Source organism: Camelus ferus, chromosome 3 (genome assembly GCF_009834535.1).
Source record: "Camelus ferus isolate YT-003-E chromosome 3, BCGSAC_Cfer_1.0, whole genome shotgun sequence".
Lineage (NCBI taxonomy): Eukaryota > Metazoa > Chordata > Mammalia > Artiodactyla > Camelidae > Camelus > Camelus ferus.
The window spans coordinates 114517453-114534424 of record NC_045698.1 but is presented as its reverse complement, the minus strand read 5'-3'; the positions used below and the strand labels follow the sequence as shown (position 1 = coordinate 114534424).

At 35.0% G+C, this 16972-nt stretch overlaps 1 protein-coding gene across 1 annotated transcript; it reads left to right on the top strand.

The window, feature by feature from the left end:
• The first annotated feature begins 898 nt into the window (after nt 1–898).
• Nucleotides 899–1899, top strand: LOC102509144 (olfactory receptor 5V1). The gene has a single exon (XM_006178019.2). The coding sequence runs from the start codon at nt 955–957 to the stop codon at nt 1897–1899; it is 945 nt and encodes a 314-aa protein (XP_006178081.2). The 5' UTR covers nt 899–954.
• The last annotated feature ends 15073 nt before the right edge of the window (nt 1900–16972 follow it).

Sequence of the window (16972 nt, the reverse complement as noted above, 5' to 3'; positions counted from 1 at the left end):
ATAATGTACAGATTCTATCTTCAAGATAGTTTGAATTGAGATAGTGCAAAAAACTGTACACACTGAGGGAATACAAGGCCCAATAAGGTAACTGCCCAAGCAGTTATGAGAAACACACCATCCGCTGTCACTGAATTGTGAAATCTCAAGCATTCTTGAAGGGATCACAAGTTTTATTGAAGGCAGATTTTGAAATGTTTCCTTGGTTTTGTTACCGAGCTCAATCTTATTCTGCTCACTGCATGACAGGCCAGTAAATCGGAAGACAAGGTGTTGGGGTAAGGGATGCGACTTTATTTGGAAAGCCGGAAGACTGGGAAGGTGGCAGACTAATGTCTTTGAGAACCATCTTCCCCAAGTCTTAATACAGGCTCCTTTTATACTAAAAAGGGGAGGGGGGTGTGGCTGGTTGGTGCAAACTTCTTGGTGTAGGAATCCTTTGTTCTTGCAGCTGTGGGTCAGGTCATGGTTCCCCTGGAAAAACCTCTAACAAGGCAAAAGTTATTTTCTATTCTGCAACTTGTCATCTTTATATAGGTGCAAAAGTGTTAATATCCTTAAAGGTCAGAGCCTTGAGAATAGGCTCTCCTGTATATTTTAGGCTGAAGGCAACATTCTTTTGCAAAAGGTGCAGAGCTGGCAAGACAGCCTAGAAAACAGGGCACAGGGTTAAAGCCAAAGGAACAGATCTAATTCTTTTCTGTTACAGTTTCTCAGAGCACTTCCTCTTGATAAGGAACTAAGAATGAATCTTTTGAGGATGATAAACACAGGAGATGTCTTTAAGAGTGGTTGTAATGATCAAAATCTCTAATTAAAGTATAATTTTAACAGAATTCCTCATCAAGCACACACGAAGCATTACACAAGAATTTCTCATCACTAGCTTCTTCAGCTTTTTAACCTGTGTCTGTGGTTACATTCCCTTCAGATAGACCCTCGTGTACAGAGGAGATGGATGTCTACAATCAAACCACAGTGACTCAGTTTATCCTAATAGGGCTCTCAGACCTCCCTGAGGTGCGCTACCCTCTCTTTGTGGTCTTTGCGATCATCTATCAGTTTACCTTGGTGGGAAATGGGGCCATTCTCTTGGCCATTGGGACTGAGAAAAAACTGCGCACACCCATGTATTACTTTTTGGCAAATCTATCCCTCTTGGACATATTCTGCCCATCAACTACTGTCCCCAAGATGCTGGAGAACCTCTTGACTGAGAAGAACAGCATTTCCTTTGTTGGGTGTGCTTTGCAGCTTTATTTTCTTGTAGCCCTGGTGGGGACGGAAGTCTTCCTTCTCTCTGTCGTGGCTTATGATCGGTATGTGGCCATCTGTTTCCCTCTTCGTTACACCCTCATCATTACCAAGGTTCGCTGTGTCCAGCTGACGGCTGGGACCTGGGCAGCAGGGTTTCTCAATTCCCTTATTCATACAGTGTCCACATTCCGCCTTTCTTTCTGCAGTTCCAACCGAGTGAACCAGTACTATTGTGACATCCCACCAGTGGTGGCCCTCTCCTGCTCATCCACCTACGTGGCAGAAATGCTTATTTTGGTGGAAGCCGGTATCTTGGGGAGCAGTGCCTTCCTGCTCACCTTCATCTCTTACTTCTACATCGTATCTACCATCCTCAAGATGCAGTCAGTGGCAGGGAAGTGTAAAGCCTTTTCCACCTGCGCGTCTCACCTTCTGGTGGTCTGTCTGTTTGGGGGCACGACAATATTTACCTACGTACGCCCCTCCAGCCAGCACTCCCCAGCAAGAGACAGACTCATCTCCTTGCTATATGGAGTTATTACTCCAATGTTAAACCCCGTGATCTACAGCCTGAGAAACACAGAGGTGAAAGGAGCAGTCAGAAGGGCGTTATGTCATAGGGCACGTTTGCAGCAAGTGTAATTTTAGAAGGGGATGATTCAGTGTTCACTTTAGAGTAAATTCCTGGAAATAATGCATGTAACATTTTAAAATTGCTGTATATGGAATACCTACTACCTACACAGAGAAATTTTTGCACACACACATGCACAGATACATATAAAATTAGTTATCTGTACTTGTATGTCTCGTTCTTTATCCGCTGGAACTTTGTCACCCGAAGTTTCACATTTCTGAGAGACAGCAGAGAATTGTTAATAATTTTACCAGGATAATAACAGTTATAAACTGAACCTGTTGTAAGTTATCTCGGATTTATAGTCATATCCATATCCTTATATCAACTGTATGTTTTTATCTGTTTCTAGATTGATATGTATCTATAGACCACTCTTCATACTTCTTACCCTTATTTGACTGACTGATGATGGTATTTCTCCTTCATGGTTTCATTTCATGCTTCCTCAATTTTAGCTTCCACCTACTCTATATTTCCCTGTTTCTCTTCATTTTCCCAAGACCCTTTTCATTATCAGTTCTTCCTGTCCTGTCCAGGAGTACACTTAATTTTCTGTGTCTCGGATTTAGACATCCAGTCCAGCTCACTGTATTACCATCATTTTAGCCTCAACGTGGTCAAAACTGAAAGTATCATTTAATTCATACCAGGTACAGACACACATCTAATTAGCTGCTTTGTGTGTTTGTTAAAGTTTCTCAGCTACTTAAACAAAAATTTGTGAAACTAGACTCTGCTTTGCCTTGAAGCCCAGCCCTTCCATTCAGTTTGGCAAGACAGCTGTAGTTTCTGACTAGATTGCACACATTTCCCTTCCATTCCTTCTTCTTGTCACATGTAGAGATGGGAACATTTTCTCTCAGTTCTAGCCCTTATTTAGAAATCATGCATACTTTTCTCCACAGTTTTGTCCCACTCCAGACATCCCAGTTGATTTTAGAATTTAACCTCCATTCTGGTGATCACAATTAGTATATCCCCAGTCTCTGCATTTCTCATCCTCCCTTCACTCTCTGGCTTTCAGTATCTTCCATGCTCCTCTTACCTGCATTCTGTCTTTCCATTATCGCTAAGTGATGTAATCACATCACTCCTGGGGTATTCATGTATTATTCAAAAATACCCTGTCACTTTCTCCTCTGGATTGTTACTGATCTCGAAGTCATTTAAAAATTTTTATCAAATGTTAGCCTGATTGTGTGTACTTGTGCCACATGAGCTAGAATATAAACGTTCTGATGAGACTTGATGTCTGGGATTAAATACATTTTCCAAAATTATTTAATTCTAGAAAGAGTCAGAAAATGTTTGTATACCTGAAGAAAGAACTAAAATAATAACACTGTTACTACTACAAATTTGAAATTTGGTTTTTTTTTTATCCCTCATTTTATTCTGTATCTCTAAGTTTGCATGTAGTATGAAAGAATCAAGTTCTCATCATATAAAAACAGAATACATGAGATTTGTTAATATAATACCATATAAAGTTAAATAAAATATTAAGAACTCAACACATTGTTCATTTTACATACCAGATTCCCAAGTATTTATTTTATAGTTAACCACTTATTTGAATGCAACATTCATAAAGAAGTTGGTGTTATAACTGTTTTAGTAAACCACCCTGGAGTCTAATTTTGTCCTTTTGGAAACAAAGGGTGTCTCACCAAGTTTGCTACAAATCAGACCTAAGCCAGTAATGGAAAAGGTTGTTGAAATTTTTTCAAAAGGGAAAAAAAAAAGTTCTAGAAGCTCTAGAACATTCTATGCTTGTTCATTTTAACATGAAGTAATTGTAACATGAAGGAAAAAAATGTCCTTAAAGTACAAGAAAATCATAGGATTTGTCTGTGTGTCTACCCCGTACTGTTTTGGGTGAACTTTGTAGGACTCAAGATCTTAAAAGTCAGGAATTATTTAAACTGGATGAAATTGTTGGATGCTTTGTTCTCACCTGCCTTGGAGATACAGGACTGTTCAAATTTATGGCTGTTAATATTTTGATGAAAGCATGTATTTTCTCTTGAACATTATCAGGGCTTGTTGCCCTTGGAAAAAGTAAGGGATGAATATATATTTATTTTCTTCTTCTCTCCTTTCATCTGTGAAACTCACAGTCATTGAGACAACCTGGCCAAATCACCCGACAACCATCAGAGAAATTTTTCATGAGATGTAGCTGAAATTTTAACAGCAGTGTAAATGCATAGTTAAAACGTGAATATAAATTTACACATACACAACATATATATAATTTCAATCTCACATTGTCTTCATCTATTCCTCCTTGACAGATACTATGGTCATTTCCATGTCTTAGCTGTTGAGAATAATGCTACAACGAGCAATGAACATGGGGTGCTAATATTCTAGGAGATTCTGTTCTCATTTTCTTAGGATATATACCCAGCAGTAGGATTACTGGATCATAAGGTAGTTCTATTTTTAACTTAAAAAAAAATTTAAGTACAGTCAGTTACTATGTGTCAATTTCTGATGTACAGCACAATGTCCCAGTCATGCAAATACATACATATATTTGTTATTTTTAACTTTTAAGGAACCTCCATACTGTTTTCCACAGTGTCTCTAACCAATTTCCTTTTCACCAATAGTGCACAGAGTTCTTTTTCCTCCACACTTTCTCCAATCATTGTTATGTCTCATCTTTTTGATGAGCCATTTTATGAAGTGAGTTGGATGTAATTTTGTTTTGTATTTATCTGATGTTTAGTGATGGTGAGCACCATTTTTATTGAAGTCTAGTTGATTTACAATGTTGTATTAATTTCAGGTGTACAGCAAAGTATACATATATATGCACCCAGACATATATGTATTTTTCAGATTTTTTTCATTATGTCACTACAAGATTTTGAATATAGTTCCCTGTGTTATCAGTAGCTCCTTGTTCTTTGCCTATTTTATATACTGTAGCATGTATCTGCTAATTCTAAACTCCTAATTTATCCCTCCTCTCCACCTTTCCCTTTGGTAACTATAAGTTTTATTTTTATGTCTGTGAGTCCTTTCCTGTTTTGTAGATAAGTTCATTTGTATCATTTTTTTAGATTCCACATGTAAGTGATATCATATATTTGTCTTTGTCTGACTGATTTCACTTAATGTGATAATCTCTAAGCCCATCCATGTGGCTGCAAATGGCATTATTTCATTCTTTTTTATGGCTGAGTAATATTCCATTATAGTATCTGTCTGTCTGTCTGTCTGTCTGTCTATCTATCTATCTATCTATCTATCTATCTATCTATCTATCTATCTATCTATCTATCTCTATCTCACATCTTCTTTATCTTTTCAACTGTTGATGGACATTTAGGTTATTTCCATGTCTTGGCTTTTATAAATAGTGTTGCTGTGAACATTGGGGTGTAGGTATCTTTTTGAATTGGAGTTTTTGTTTTTTCTGAATATATGCCCAGGAGTGGGATTGCTAGAGCATATGGTAACTCTATTTTTAGCTTTTTAAGGAATCTCCATACTGTTTTCCACAGTGACTGCATCAATTTACATTCCCACCAAGAGTGTAGGAGGGTTCCCTTTTCTTCACACCTTCTCCAGTATAATTTGTAGACTTTTGGTGATGGCCATTCTGACTGTTGTGTGGTTATAATTGCACTGTAGTGTTGATTTGCATTTCTGTAATAATTAGGGTTATTGAGCATCTTTTCTTGTGCCTTTTGACCATCTGTATATCTTCTCTGGAGAAATGTTTATTTAGGTCTTCTGCCCATTTTTTGATTGAGCTGTTTGTGTGTTTTGGAAATTAAGCCCTTGTCAGTTACATTGCTTCCTGAATATTTTCTCCCGTTCTGTAGGTTGTCTTTTCAATTGGTTTATTGTTCCAGCTTAACAGAACTGAAGCTCAAAAAGGAGGTAATAAAATGCTAAAGGACTCATGAAAGACTATTGATAGCAATGCAGATCACTGCAACAAGGAAAGATAAACTATAAACAGGATCAAATTAAAATTAGACAACTCAATTGCTGAAACGAAAACTGAGCTAAAGGAAATAAATAGCAAACGAATGCAGTAGAATGAATAAATGATCTGGAAGACAGAATAGTAGAAATCACCCAATCAGAACGGCAGAGAGACAAATGACAAAAAATAGAATAAAACCAACATATGAGGCTATGAGCACCTGTTCATATACCTGCTGTTATTAGTGTATATTCTTTGAGAAAAAAGTTTTCAATTTTTCTGCCCTTTAAAAAAATTAGATTATTTGGTTTCATTGCTATTGAATTGACTGAGTTCTGTGTATGTTTCAGATATTAACCCTTTATCAGATAGATGAGTTGCAAATATTTTCTCTCATTCTGTAGGTTGTCTGTCATTTTGTAGATTATTTCTTTTGCTGTACAAGGAATCTTTCAGTATAATGCAGTCTGATTTTTTTTTTTTTTTTTGCTTGTGTTCCTCGGCCTTATGGTGTCATATCTTAGAGTTTGCTGCCAAGACCAATGTAAAACTTTCTTCCTGTTTTTCTCCTAGGAGTTTTAAGTTTTCAGGTCTTAGATTTAAGTATTTAATTAATTTTAAATTTATTTTAATGAATGATATAAGATTGGGGTCCAATTTCATTCTTCTGCATGTGGTTATCCAATTTTCCAACACCATTTATTGAAGACACTGCCCTTTCTCCATCGAGTACTCTGGCTCCGTTCTAAAATATTAGTTGACCATGTGTGTTAGAGTTTCTTCCAGGCACTCAATTCTGTTCCATTGATTTATGTGCCTATTTTGATACCAGTACTCTACTGTTTTGATTACTATAACTTGGCAGTATATCTCACATTCAGGAAGTGTGATGCCTGCCACTTTGTCCTTTCTCAGAATTCAGGGTATTTTGTGGCTCCATACAAATTTTAGGATTATTTATTCTCTTTCTGTGAAAAGTGGCATTGGAATTTTCACAGGGATTGCATTAAATCTATAGATGGTTTTGGGATATATGGAATATTTTACCAATATTAATTCTTAGATTCCGTGAACACAGTATAGCTTTCCACTTGTTTGTGTCTTTAATTTCTTTCATCACAGTCTTGTAGATTTCACTGTAGAGATCTTTCGCCTCTCTGATTAAATTTATACTTAATTATGTTATTAATGTTGATGCTATTATGACTGGGGTTGTTTTATTTAATTTTCAGATTTTTTGTTAATGTACAGAAATACAACCATTTTCTGTACACTTACTTTGTTTCTTGCAATTTTATTGAATTCATCGATGAATACTAGAAGTTTGTTGGTGGATTCTTTAGGGTTTTTTAAATGTAACATTATATCATCTGCTAACAAAGGCAGTTTTTTCCCTTTATTGCCTTCCTTTATTTCCTAAAAGGAAGCCCTTTTCTCTTTGTCTTGCCTTACTGTTCTATCTAGGACTTCATTAACAAGCTGAATAGGGATGGTGACCGTGGGCACACTTTATCTTTTTGCTCATCTTAGAGAAAAACGTTTCAATCTTTCCCTAATAAGTTTCATGTTGGCTGTAGGTTTGTAATATAAGACCTTTACTATGTTGAGGTGGGTTACTTTTTCACCAAGTTTTTTGAGTGTTTTTATCATGAACAAATGTTGTATTTTGTTGAAAGTGTTTTCTGCATCTAGTAAGATGATCATATGACTTTATCTTTTATTCTATTAATGTGGCATAACACATTTACTGATTGGTGTACTTTGAATAAGCATTGAATCCCAGATATATATTCGACTTGATCATAATGTGTGAATCTTTAATGTTTTGTTGAATTCAATATGCTGATTTAGGGGGGAGAATTTAAAAATCTATTTTCATCTTGGATATTGGTCTTTTTAAATAGTGTCCTTATATGTCTTTAGTATCAGAGTTATGTTTACCTCTTAAAGTTAGTTTGGCAGTTTTTCTCTCCTGTTCAAATTTTAAAGGTTATTTAAAGTTACTGCAATCCCATACAGTCTTAAGACAAAGAGAAGCACACCAAGATATATAACATATATATGTAATATAATTGAACAAGATATATATAAATTAATTATATATATAAAATTGAAATGTCAAAAATCAAAGATAAAGTGAGAATATTAAAATCATCAAGGGAAAAACAGCAAATAATATACAGGAGAACTCCCATAATACTATTAGCTGATTTTTGAGCAGAAACTTTGCAGGCCAGAAGGGAATGGCCTGATATATTTAAAATGATGAAAAATCTTCAACCAAGAGCACTCTATCCAGCAAAATTCTCATTCAGATTTGATGGAGAAATCAAAGGCTTTACTGACGGGCAAAAGCTAAAAAAATTCAGCACTACTAAACCAGCTTTACAACAAAGACTAAAGGAACTTCTCTAGGTGAAAAAGGAAAAGGCCACAACTAGAAATAAGAAAATTACAAAATAGAAAAACTCACTGGTAAAGGCAAACATACAGTAAAGGTAGGAAATCATTCTCACACAAATTACTAGGAAAGGTAAAGACAATAGTAAAACCATCTGTATCCACAGTAAGCAGTTAAGAGATACACAACATAAATGTAAAATGTGATATCAAAAACAGTAATCATGAGAGGAGGAGAGTACAAATACAGGGTATTTAAAATATGTTTGAAAATAAGTGATCAGCAACTTAAAGCACTCACATATATACACAGATTGTTACACCAAAATGTATGGTAACTGCAAACCAAAAATCTGTAAAAGATAACACAAACAAAAAAGAAAAAGGAATCCAAACATAACACTAAAGAGAGTCATCAAAAGAAAGAGTAAAACAAAAGAACAAGAAAAAAAAAAAAACTACTGAAACAAACCCAAAACAATTAACGAAATGAGAATAAGAACTTATATACCGATAATTATATTAAGTATAAATGGACTAAATGCTCCAATCAAAAGACACGCTGGCTGAATGAATACTAAAACAAACCCTTATATTTGCTGCCTATAAGAGATTCATTTCCGATCTAGAGATACACACAGACCAAGAGGGAGATGATGGAAAAAGGTATTCCATGCAAATGAAAATCAAAGGAAAGCTAGAGACACAATATGTTTATCACACAAAATAGACTTTAAAATACATACTGTTATAAGAGACAAGGACACTACAGATAGATACTGTCACCTCCTTTGTCAGAGATTAATTGACCACGAATGTGTGGTTTTATTTCTGGGCTCTCTATGCTTTTCCTTTGATCTATATGTCTGTTCCTGTGCCAGTATCGTATTGCTTTGATGGCTGTAGCTTTGTAGTATATTCTCAAGTCAGGGATCATGATTCCTCCAGCTCTTTTCTTCTTTCTCAAGATTGTTTTGGCTATTTTAGGTCTTTTGTGTTTCCATACAGATTTTAAAAGCATATATTCTAGCTGTGAAAAATGCCTTGGTATTTTGATAGGGATTGCATTGATTCTGTCAATTGCCTTGGGTTGTATAGTCATTTTAACAATATGGATGCTTCAAATCCAAGAACACACTATATCTTTCCATCTGTTTGTGTCATCTTCAATTTCTTTCATCAGTTTTTTCAGTTTTTGGAATACAAGTCTTTTATCTTCTTATGTAGGTTAATTCCTAGGTACTTTGTTCTTTCTGATGTGATGGCAAATGAGACTTGTTTCCTTAATTTAACCTGATATTTCTTTGTTAGTGTATAGAAATGCAACAGATTTCTGTAAATTGATTTTGTATCCTACAACTTTATTATACCCATTGATAAACTCTAGTAGTTTTCTGGTGGTACCTTTAGGATTTTCTGTATATAGTTTCATGTCATCTGCAAACAGTGACAGCTTTACTCCTTTCTTTCAAATTTGGGTTCTTTTTTTTTTTTTTTTTTTGGTGTGATTGCTGTAGCTAAGACTTCCAAAACTATGGTGAATAAAAGTGGTCAGAGGGCATCTTTGTCATGTTCATGATCTTAGAGGAAATACTTTCAGCTTTCCACTATTCAGTTTGATGCTAGTAGTGGATTTGTCATATACAGTTTTTAATTACGTTGAGGTATATTCCCATTATACCCACTTTCTGGAGAATTTTTTTTTTTATCATAAGTGGATTTTGGTTTTTAATCAAAAGCTTCTTCTGCATCTATTGGTATGATCGGATGGTTTTTATTGTTCAGCTGTTTAATGTGGTGTATCACACTGATTGATTTATGAATACTGAAAGATCCTTGCAGCCCTGGGATAAATCCCATTTGATCATAAAGTATCATCCTTTTAATGTATTATTGGACTTGGTTTGCTAGTATTTTTTGAGGATTTTTGGATATTGATCTGTAATTTTCTTTTTGTGTGATATCTGTGTGGTTTTGATGTCAGGGTGACGGTGGCCTCATAGAATGCATTTAGAATAGTTCCTTCCTCTGCAGTTTTTTTTGGAATAGTTTCAGAAAGATAGGTGTTAACTCCTCTCCAAATGTTTGGTAGGATTCACTTGTGAAGCCCCCTGGTCCTGGACTTTTGTTTGCTGGGAGTTTTTAAATTACAGGTTAAATTTCAATACTGGTAATTAGTCTGCTGTATTTTCTATTTCTTCCTTGTTCAGTCTTGGAAGATTGTACCTTTCTAAGAAATTGTCCATTTCTTCTAGATTGCCCATTTTATTGACATACAATGTTTGCAGTAGTCTCTTACGATCCTTTTTATTTATGCATTATCGTTTGTAACTTCTCCTTTGTCAGTTCTGATTTTAATGAGTCAATGTTTTAGCCCTGGCTTGGTGACAACACTTTCTTCAACGAAATGAATCGTTGAAAATTCTTTTGTTCTTAAACAATCATTTCAGTCTCTTAAAAAGTTGGAAGAAAACCAGAAAGGAAATATCTTTACTATTACTTGTGTCCTATTGCTGAGTTTGGAAGGCCTTGAACATGCAGAAGCTGTCCTTTTCTCTTAATCTTTCAGCATTTATGTGGTCACATGATAACCTGCTGCTGATCCTTGTGTTCGTAGGAACCCATGTCTTTATACCCCAATGCATTTATTATTTCTGTGCCATTTATCCTGTGTGGATCTTGGCTACGTGATCAGTAGATGATCCCCATGTTGTTGGAAGTTTTGGCTGGTTGGGTCCCTGTCTCCTTCAGTGCCTGTGTCATTCATCTGTGCAGTTATTTACCTGGTATTGGAACTCCAGACTTAATTGTTGAACATTTAATACCCTAGGTTACCTTTCTGAATATGATTTCTACTATCTTCATTAAATTCTTACCATAAGACATGCCAATGATGGGAAGTAAGCCTGGGAATATTCTGAATTAAATCCATATATTACAACTTGCCCGTGAAAACCAGGATCCATCATTGCAGCTGACAGGAGAGAAATCCTGCTGATTTGCTGTACCCAGGGAGAAAGAGGTCAGTAGGAATATACTGTTAGCCAGCAGTACCCTGACCTTTGTAGGTTTGGAACAGAACCCTTGAAAAGCTGAATGCCACAGTCAGACTGTACTTCACCTACCAGCCAGAACATTCTCGAACTTACAGGAGGGAAAATGGAGTAGCAGTAGCAAAGAGAATTTTGCTTTAGCACCGCCTATGATGCATTCGCCTTCACCTGCATCATTCCATGAAGATTATGTGGTTTCAATGCCGCTTACAAGAGTGCAAGCACACTGCACCCTGTCTCTGCAGGTTTAGAATTAATCTGGAATGCTTGGAGGAGGCATTTGATTCTGGAAAGTAAACATTATCAGGACCTTTGGGAGAAAAAGGCTGAGATTAGAACCACCAATGAACCAGCAATACGTTTTCAATTTTTCTTCCATTTTCCTCTGGCCTGGTTACAAGGCAGCCCCAAGCCTAGGAATGGGTATCAAGGCATTTACAGAGAGAAGTCTAGGAGGACCTTTCTAGTTCTTCCTCAAAGAGAAAGAAAGGAAATGCTTAAAAATCAGAGGAAGTGGAGAATCGTCCCTTTTAGCTGCTTTGCTTTATTCTCTTGTATCTTTCCCCTCCCCCCGCAGTCCTGCAGGAGTGGTGACTGCTTATCTTGAGGGTTCTTCTTCATCAGAGGCACCGTGTCCTCAAAGGGTTGTGGAGAGCACATCTCTTCTTCCTTCACAGTTTTGCTAGAGACATAATTTATTAGCAGAGAGTATATGACAGAGAAGAAAAATGAAAGCCCCAGGCTTCCAGGCATACAGCAGAAAAGGGAGGTCAATGGAATCAAAGTTACCAGAAAGATTATGGAGTCAGTGAGCCTCAGATAAATGATGCATAAAGTTGCACCTGCATTCATATGATCCCAGAGAGCGTATTTAAGACTTTGAGAATAGGACTTCATTAATAGGCTGTATTTCTTTTCACTGGGTGGTGCACATAGATTTAAATAGCACTGCAAAGACTTTGAAAGTAGAAGACAACAAAATCAAAACACAGAGGTGGCTGGTCCAAATTTACACCGTAAACTCAAATATAAGCATTTATGCTTTAAAGAAAAAAAAGAGAAAAGTCAATATTCAATATAGGATTGAAATAAGACCCAGAGAAACATGAAAAGCTAAACTGTCCAGGATACATTCCAAAAACTACTTGTAATATAAAGAAATAAGAAATCTCCAATTTTCTAAGGAAAAAAGCAATCATAAGATATTAATGCTTAGATGACTTTCGTTTGAATTTTTTCATAGAGACTTTAATGTTGTTATTATAAGAATTACCTACTAAGTAAGGTTTAAAATATGTATATTTAGATTTAGAACACATAAAGAAATAACACAGTTTTGACAAGACATGACAAGAATACCTACTTGTGATAACAGAGAACAGACCTTATGGTATTCAAGATATTCATAAACTTACCTATTCACTTAACTTAGCTTTTATATTTCCCACATTCTTGTCCCTTCTGGCTCCTCCCCTAGCAATTTCTTCATCTGGATCTCTCGCTCAACAATACAAAATTTAGTTATATCCATTCATATTTCCATTCTATCTATTAAATCTTTATTTTCTGAAGAGTACCGTATATTTAAATTCTACTAAGCCTTTAAATTTTTGATTGTTTATATCCAGTACTGATTTTTTTTTATATCTGCACACATCTTTATCATGTTCCAATTCTTTCTTTGAAAAGATGCATTTTATTTGTTTTATATCTGTGCACTGTTTACCTTACCTAGTTATCATGAGCATGCCGGGTCAAAATTTGCAGGTATCGATCCTTCCAGGACATTAAGAGGGTGCCCATCACTTTTTCCCTCAGGCTTTCCCGCATCATGGTGTGTGCAGCAGTTCCTCACACTAGGAACCAGACACCTTCCATCTCCCCACTGTTTTCTGATTTTGTTTTTCTTTGGTGGCTATTTTGCTTATTGCCTAGTGTGGTGAAATAAAGCTTCTCTGGATTTTTCTGCGTTCCTCTAAAATTTTTTCTAAGTCCTTTCTTGTATCGTGAGATTTACATGTGTAGCCATTCCTTTTATCTCCAGGAGACGGCCAAAGGTTACAGTGTCTTGTAAATTCCTAGATTAAGAACAGGTGCCAGGAGTATTGAAGTGGCTATCTGCCTATATATTTACCTTTCAAAGGGAAATGAGAATTGAGTTCTGGATGCTACTGGAGAAGTGTTACTGACACACCAAAGTGTCGAGTTTACGAGGAATATTTTTCAGGAGGAGATGTGGACAGCTGCCTCCTCTTTTTCGCTTCCTTTCTTGTCTTTGGGTCCTGCTACTGTTGTAGGACAATTGACCCAGTTGTACTGGGATTATGAGTTAGGGCGAGTGGGTTGACCCTTACTGCTGTACTGTGAAGAATAACAAGAAATTTGCCTCTGATCTAGAATATCTTACTAATTTAGTATTAATAAAGATGAATAATACATAACCATCATCTTAGCTGCATCTAAATATTTCTCATTTCTGTGTTTTATCTTGGATGGAGGGAGGCTAAAGCCTGTTTGGGGGTTATCATTTTCTCATTTACCTTCAAACTTTCTGTATTTTTTCCTCCGGTATGTCTTCTTCAAACTTCGTATTTTGAGATTTAAATCCTCTTTCATGTATGCTTACTGAGTTTACTATATATTTGGAATCATTTCTGTCATCCTATTTTATAATTTAAAACAAAATCATTCCAAATAGAAGTTCGCTCTTTCCAGCAAATGTAATGTCTGTTTACCTGAAGGTTAATAATCACTGTGTTTACAGGGGTGGTTATATGGGGTTACCTGGCTTCCTTATTTCCCCTGAGCATCTTTTTCTTGCTCCTTGGAATAGAGGGGGGAAAAGGGCTGCTTTAACCCCTATCTTCCCACAGAGAAAACATATGTGTCCGTGGCAGAAGTGCTGAATGGATTAACATCTTTGGGAGACCATCTCAGGAAAAGGATGAGATCTTCCTTTAGAACTTGGGGGAATTCAGAATCTTTTTGCTCAGATTCTAAAAAGGTAGGGACAGAGAGAGGTGATTGTGGGAAGATAAAATCTCTAACCACAGTGATCAAATGAGACATTTAAAAATTCACCTTCCCAGTAAAACCATTGTGAACCCTTAATGGTTTGTGCAATTTCACAATTCAGTGAAAGCTGACGGTGTGTTTCTCACACCTGCTTGGGCATTTATCTAATTTTGCATTATCTCAATGTGTATAATTTTATGCACTGTCTCAATTTTAAGTACCTTGAAGGTGGAAGCTGTGTATTATTCCTTAGTATATGATTTTGATAACTGTGAGCCACTAGCAGACATATAGTATAAAAATATTTAAATAATTGTTGAGTTAAAAAAATGAATGGTGTGTGACCTGCTCTGACAAAGTGTTTCTATTGGCAAAAAATAAGTAGGAGAATTATTTTTATAATTTCATAAATCATAATCATTTAAATAGGAACATTACTATGTATTTTCAACAAAAAGTATACCCTAATAAAATTAAACGAGCCTATAAAATATAAAAAAAAAAAAGATTGATAGTGTCTGAATGTGACCCAAAGAAGAAACAAGTATATTCATTAAAATTCAATTTTATTTAAAATTAAGTATTTTACTACATGTCTAAGAATATTTCAGAAATGGCATATGTTTGAACATATGGGTCATACTAACTCATTAAAATTTCTCATTACATTTGAGTGTATCTTAATAATCCATGTAATCAATTTTAAGGCTACAAAAACAACTTTAACTGAAGCATTACAAATCAATAGTTCCATAACTTTTTCTGTCACTTTTAAAACTATTTTTCAAATGTCACATTATATGGTAGAAAAAGAGAAAAATAGGTTAGAGAATAAGATGGAAAAGTCACTTCCAATGGCTCCCTCTGCATATTTATTTTGTCTTTTGTAAGTTGTTAACGATTTCTTTGTCCAGATTAAAATGTATAGTATATATGATGCAAATTATACGCACTTACTTACTTACACACATGAAATGAAATTATTTTCCACCACCTTTTCCCATGCAATATTTAAATAAGAATCTCTGAGCCACGTTGAGAGATGTTTTTACTTTCCACAAGCAGCACCAGATCTGTGCCATGCTTGGCAGAAAACAACAAAACAAAACAAAAACAAAAAAACCCCTTTTATCAATGATACTCAAATCATGAAGTTTAGGGAAGGAAATTATGATAATAACCAAAAAATGCCTAATTACCATTATTCAATCAACAGAAATTTGATGAGTAAGGTAAAAAGACTGAAGCAAAAAACTGCTACAGAGTCAGTTTTCAAATTCTCAAATGTTCAAGATTCTACTGAGCTGTTCACATTCAGTTTGTCTACATCTTTACATATTAATATTTTGAAAATATTGTGAATTTACAAAATCTTGAAAGGTACTTCAAAAATGAATAAATTGAGACAGTAGATATTAAGATCTATATTAAATACTTGTTTTCCCTTATACCCACACTTACTAATTTGACATTTTTTAAACAAGGATTATGAGAAATATGTCAAAAATATTTTGACAAACACATAAGGTGGCTTATGTAATCAACATATTTTCTTGAAAGCACAGTAAATTTCCCCTAAATTTTGCACTTTATCATTTAAATTTGTTAAATTTGTTAATTTTTTTGTCTTGGATAAGACATAATATCTGCTTACATATAAAAAGCAGAATTTGGGGAGGAAATTTTTGCCCATATTAACAATAGCCTCCTTCTAAATCAAACATAATTAAATCTTAGGTATCTGCCATCTAATTAAAAAATGTGGTATTTTTGTTAATAACATACTGCTGAGGAGGATAGTCCTATAACCTTCCTTATTAACCCAAGAGATTGACAGCACGCATACTAGAGAATCAGAGAAGTTCTTATGAAGCACAATCTCTCACCTGCTTTGTGAGGTTCATTTGTGTAAGAGTAAGCATTGTGTGTTTATGAAGAATACGCAGGTTGAAATCAGTTTTTTTTTTTTTTTTTTTTTTGTAATAAACTGTCAAACACATAATGAGAATTAGAGCAAGAGATGTGTGGCTAGAATTAATCTTCTCCTGGAACTTACCCAGAAATCAAGCTTTCTTATTATTTATATGACTTACTCTTTTTGCATATTGTTAAACTCAAATGTACTATATACAAAAGCTTTTTTCATTAGCAAACAGTGACTTCAAGTTTCCACTATATAAAGAAAAAGAAAATAAGTTAATTAAGAAAAAAATCACTGATACTTTTAGATCTTAATATAATCCAAAATTTGTAATTTATTTTGTATGTCAATATCAAGGAAAATTACAGTTAAATTTACCTAAAAAGATCAACGGATGCTTTTGTTAAAGCTGTATTTCTAAAGAAATTCTATAGCCTTCCTTTATAACTTAATGGATTGATAGCTAATAAAAGAATCCAAAAAGTCCCTCCTAATGTTTAATCTCTCTACTTATTTTGTAACATCCTTGTTGCCTGTTAAGTCTAATGCCCCAATTTTCTAGAGAATATACATTCAGATCTAGGGGTCAAAAAATTTCATTACTTTTTGCATACAGGGGCTTTGGATACACCTTTGTGTGAGCATGCAAAAATTTTAGGGTGAAATTAAACAAGTACAAGCATTTATTTAGACATCTACTCTGCGATACTTGAAATTTCTCATGTTATCTTACCCAT

Coding starts and splice junctions, on each gene's coding strand:
- LOC102509144 (XM_006178019.2), top strand. CDS start 955: ATGGATGTCTACAATCAAACCACAGTGACTCAGTTTATCCTAATAGGG.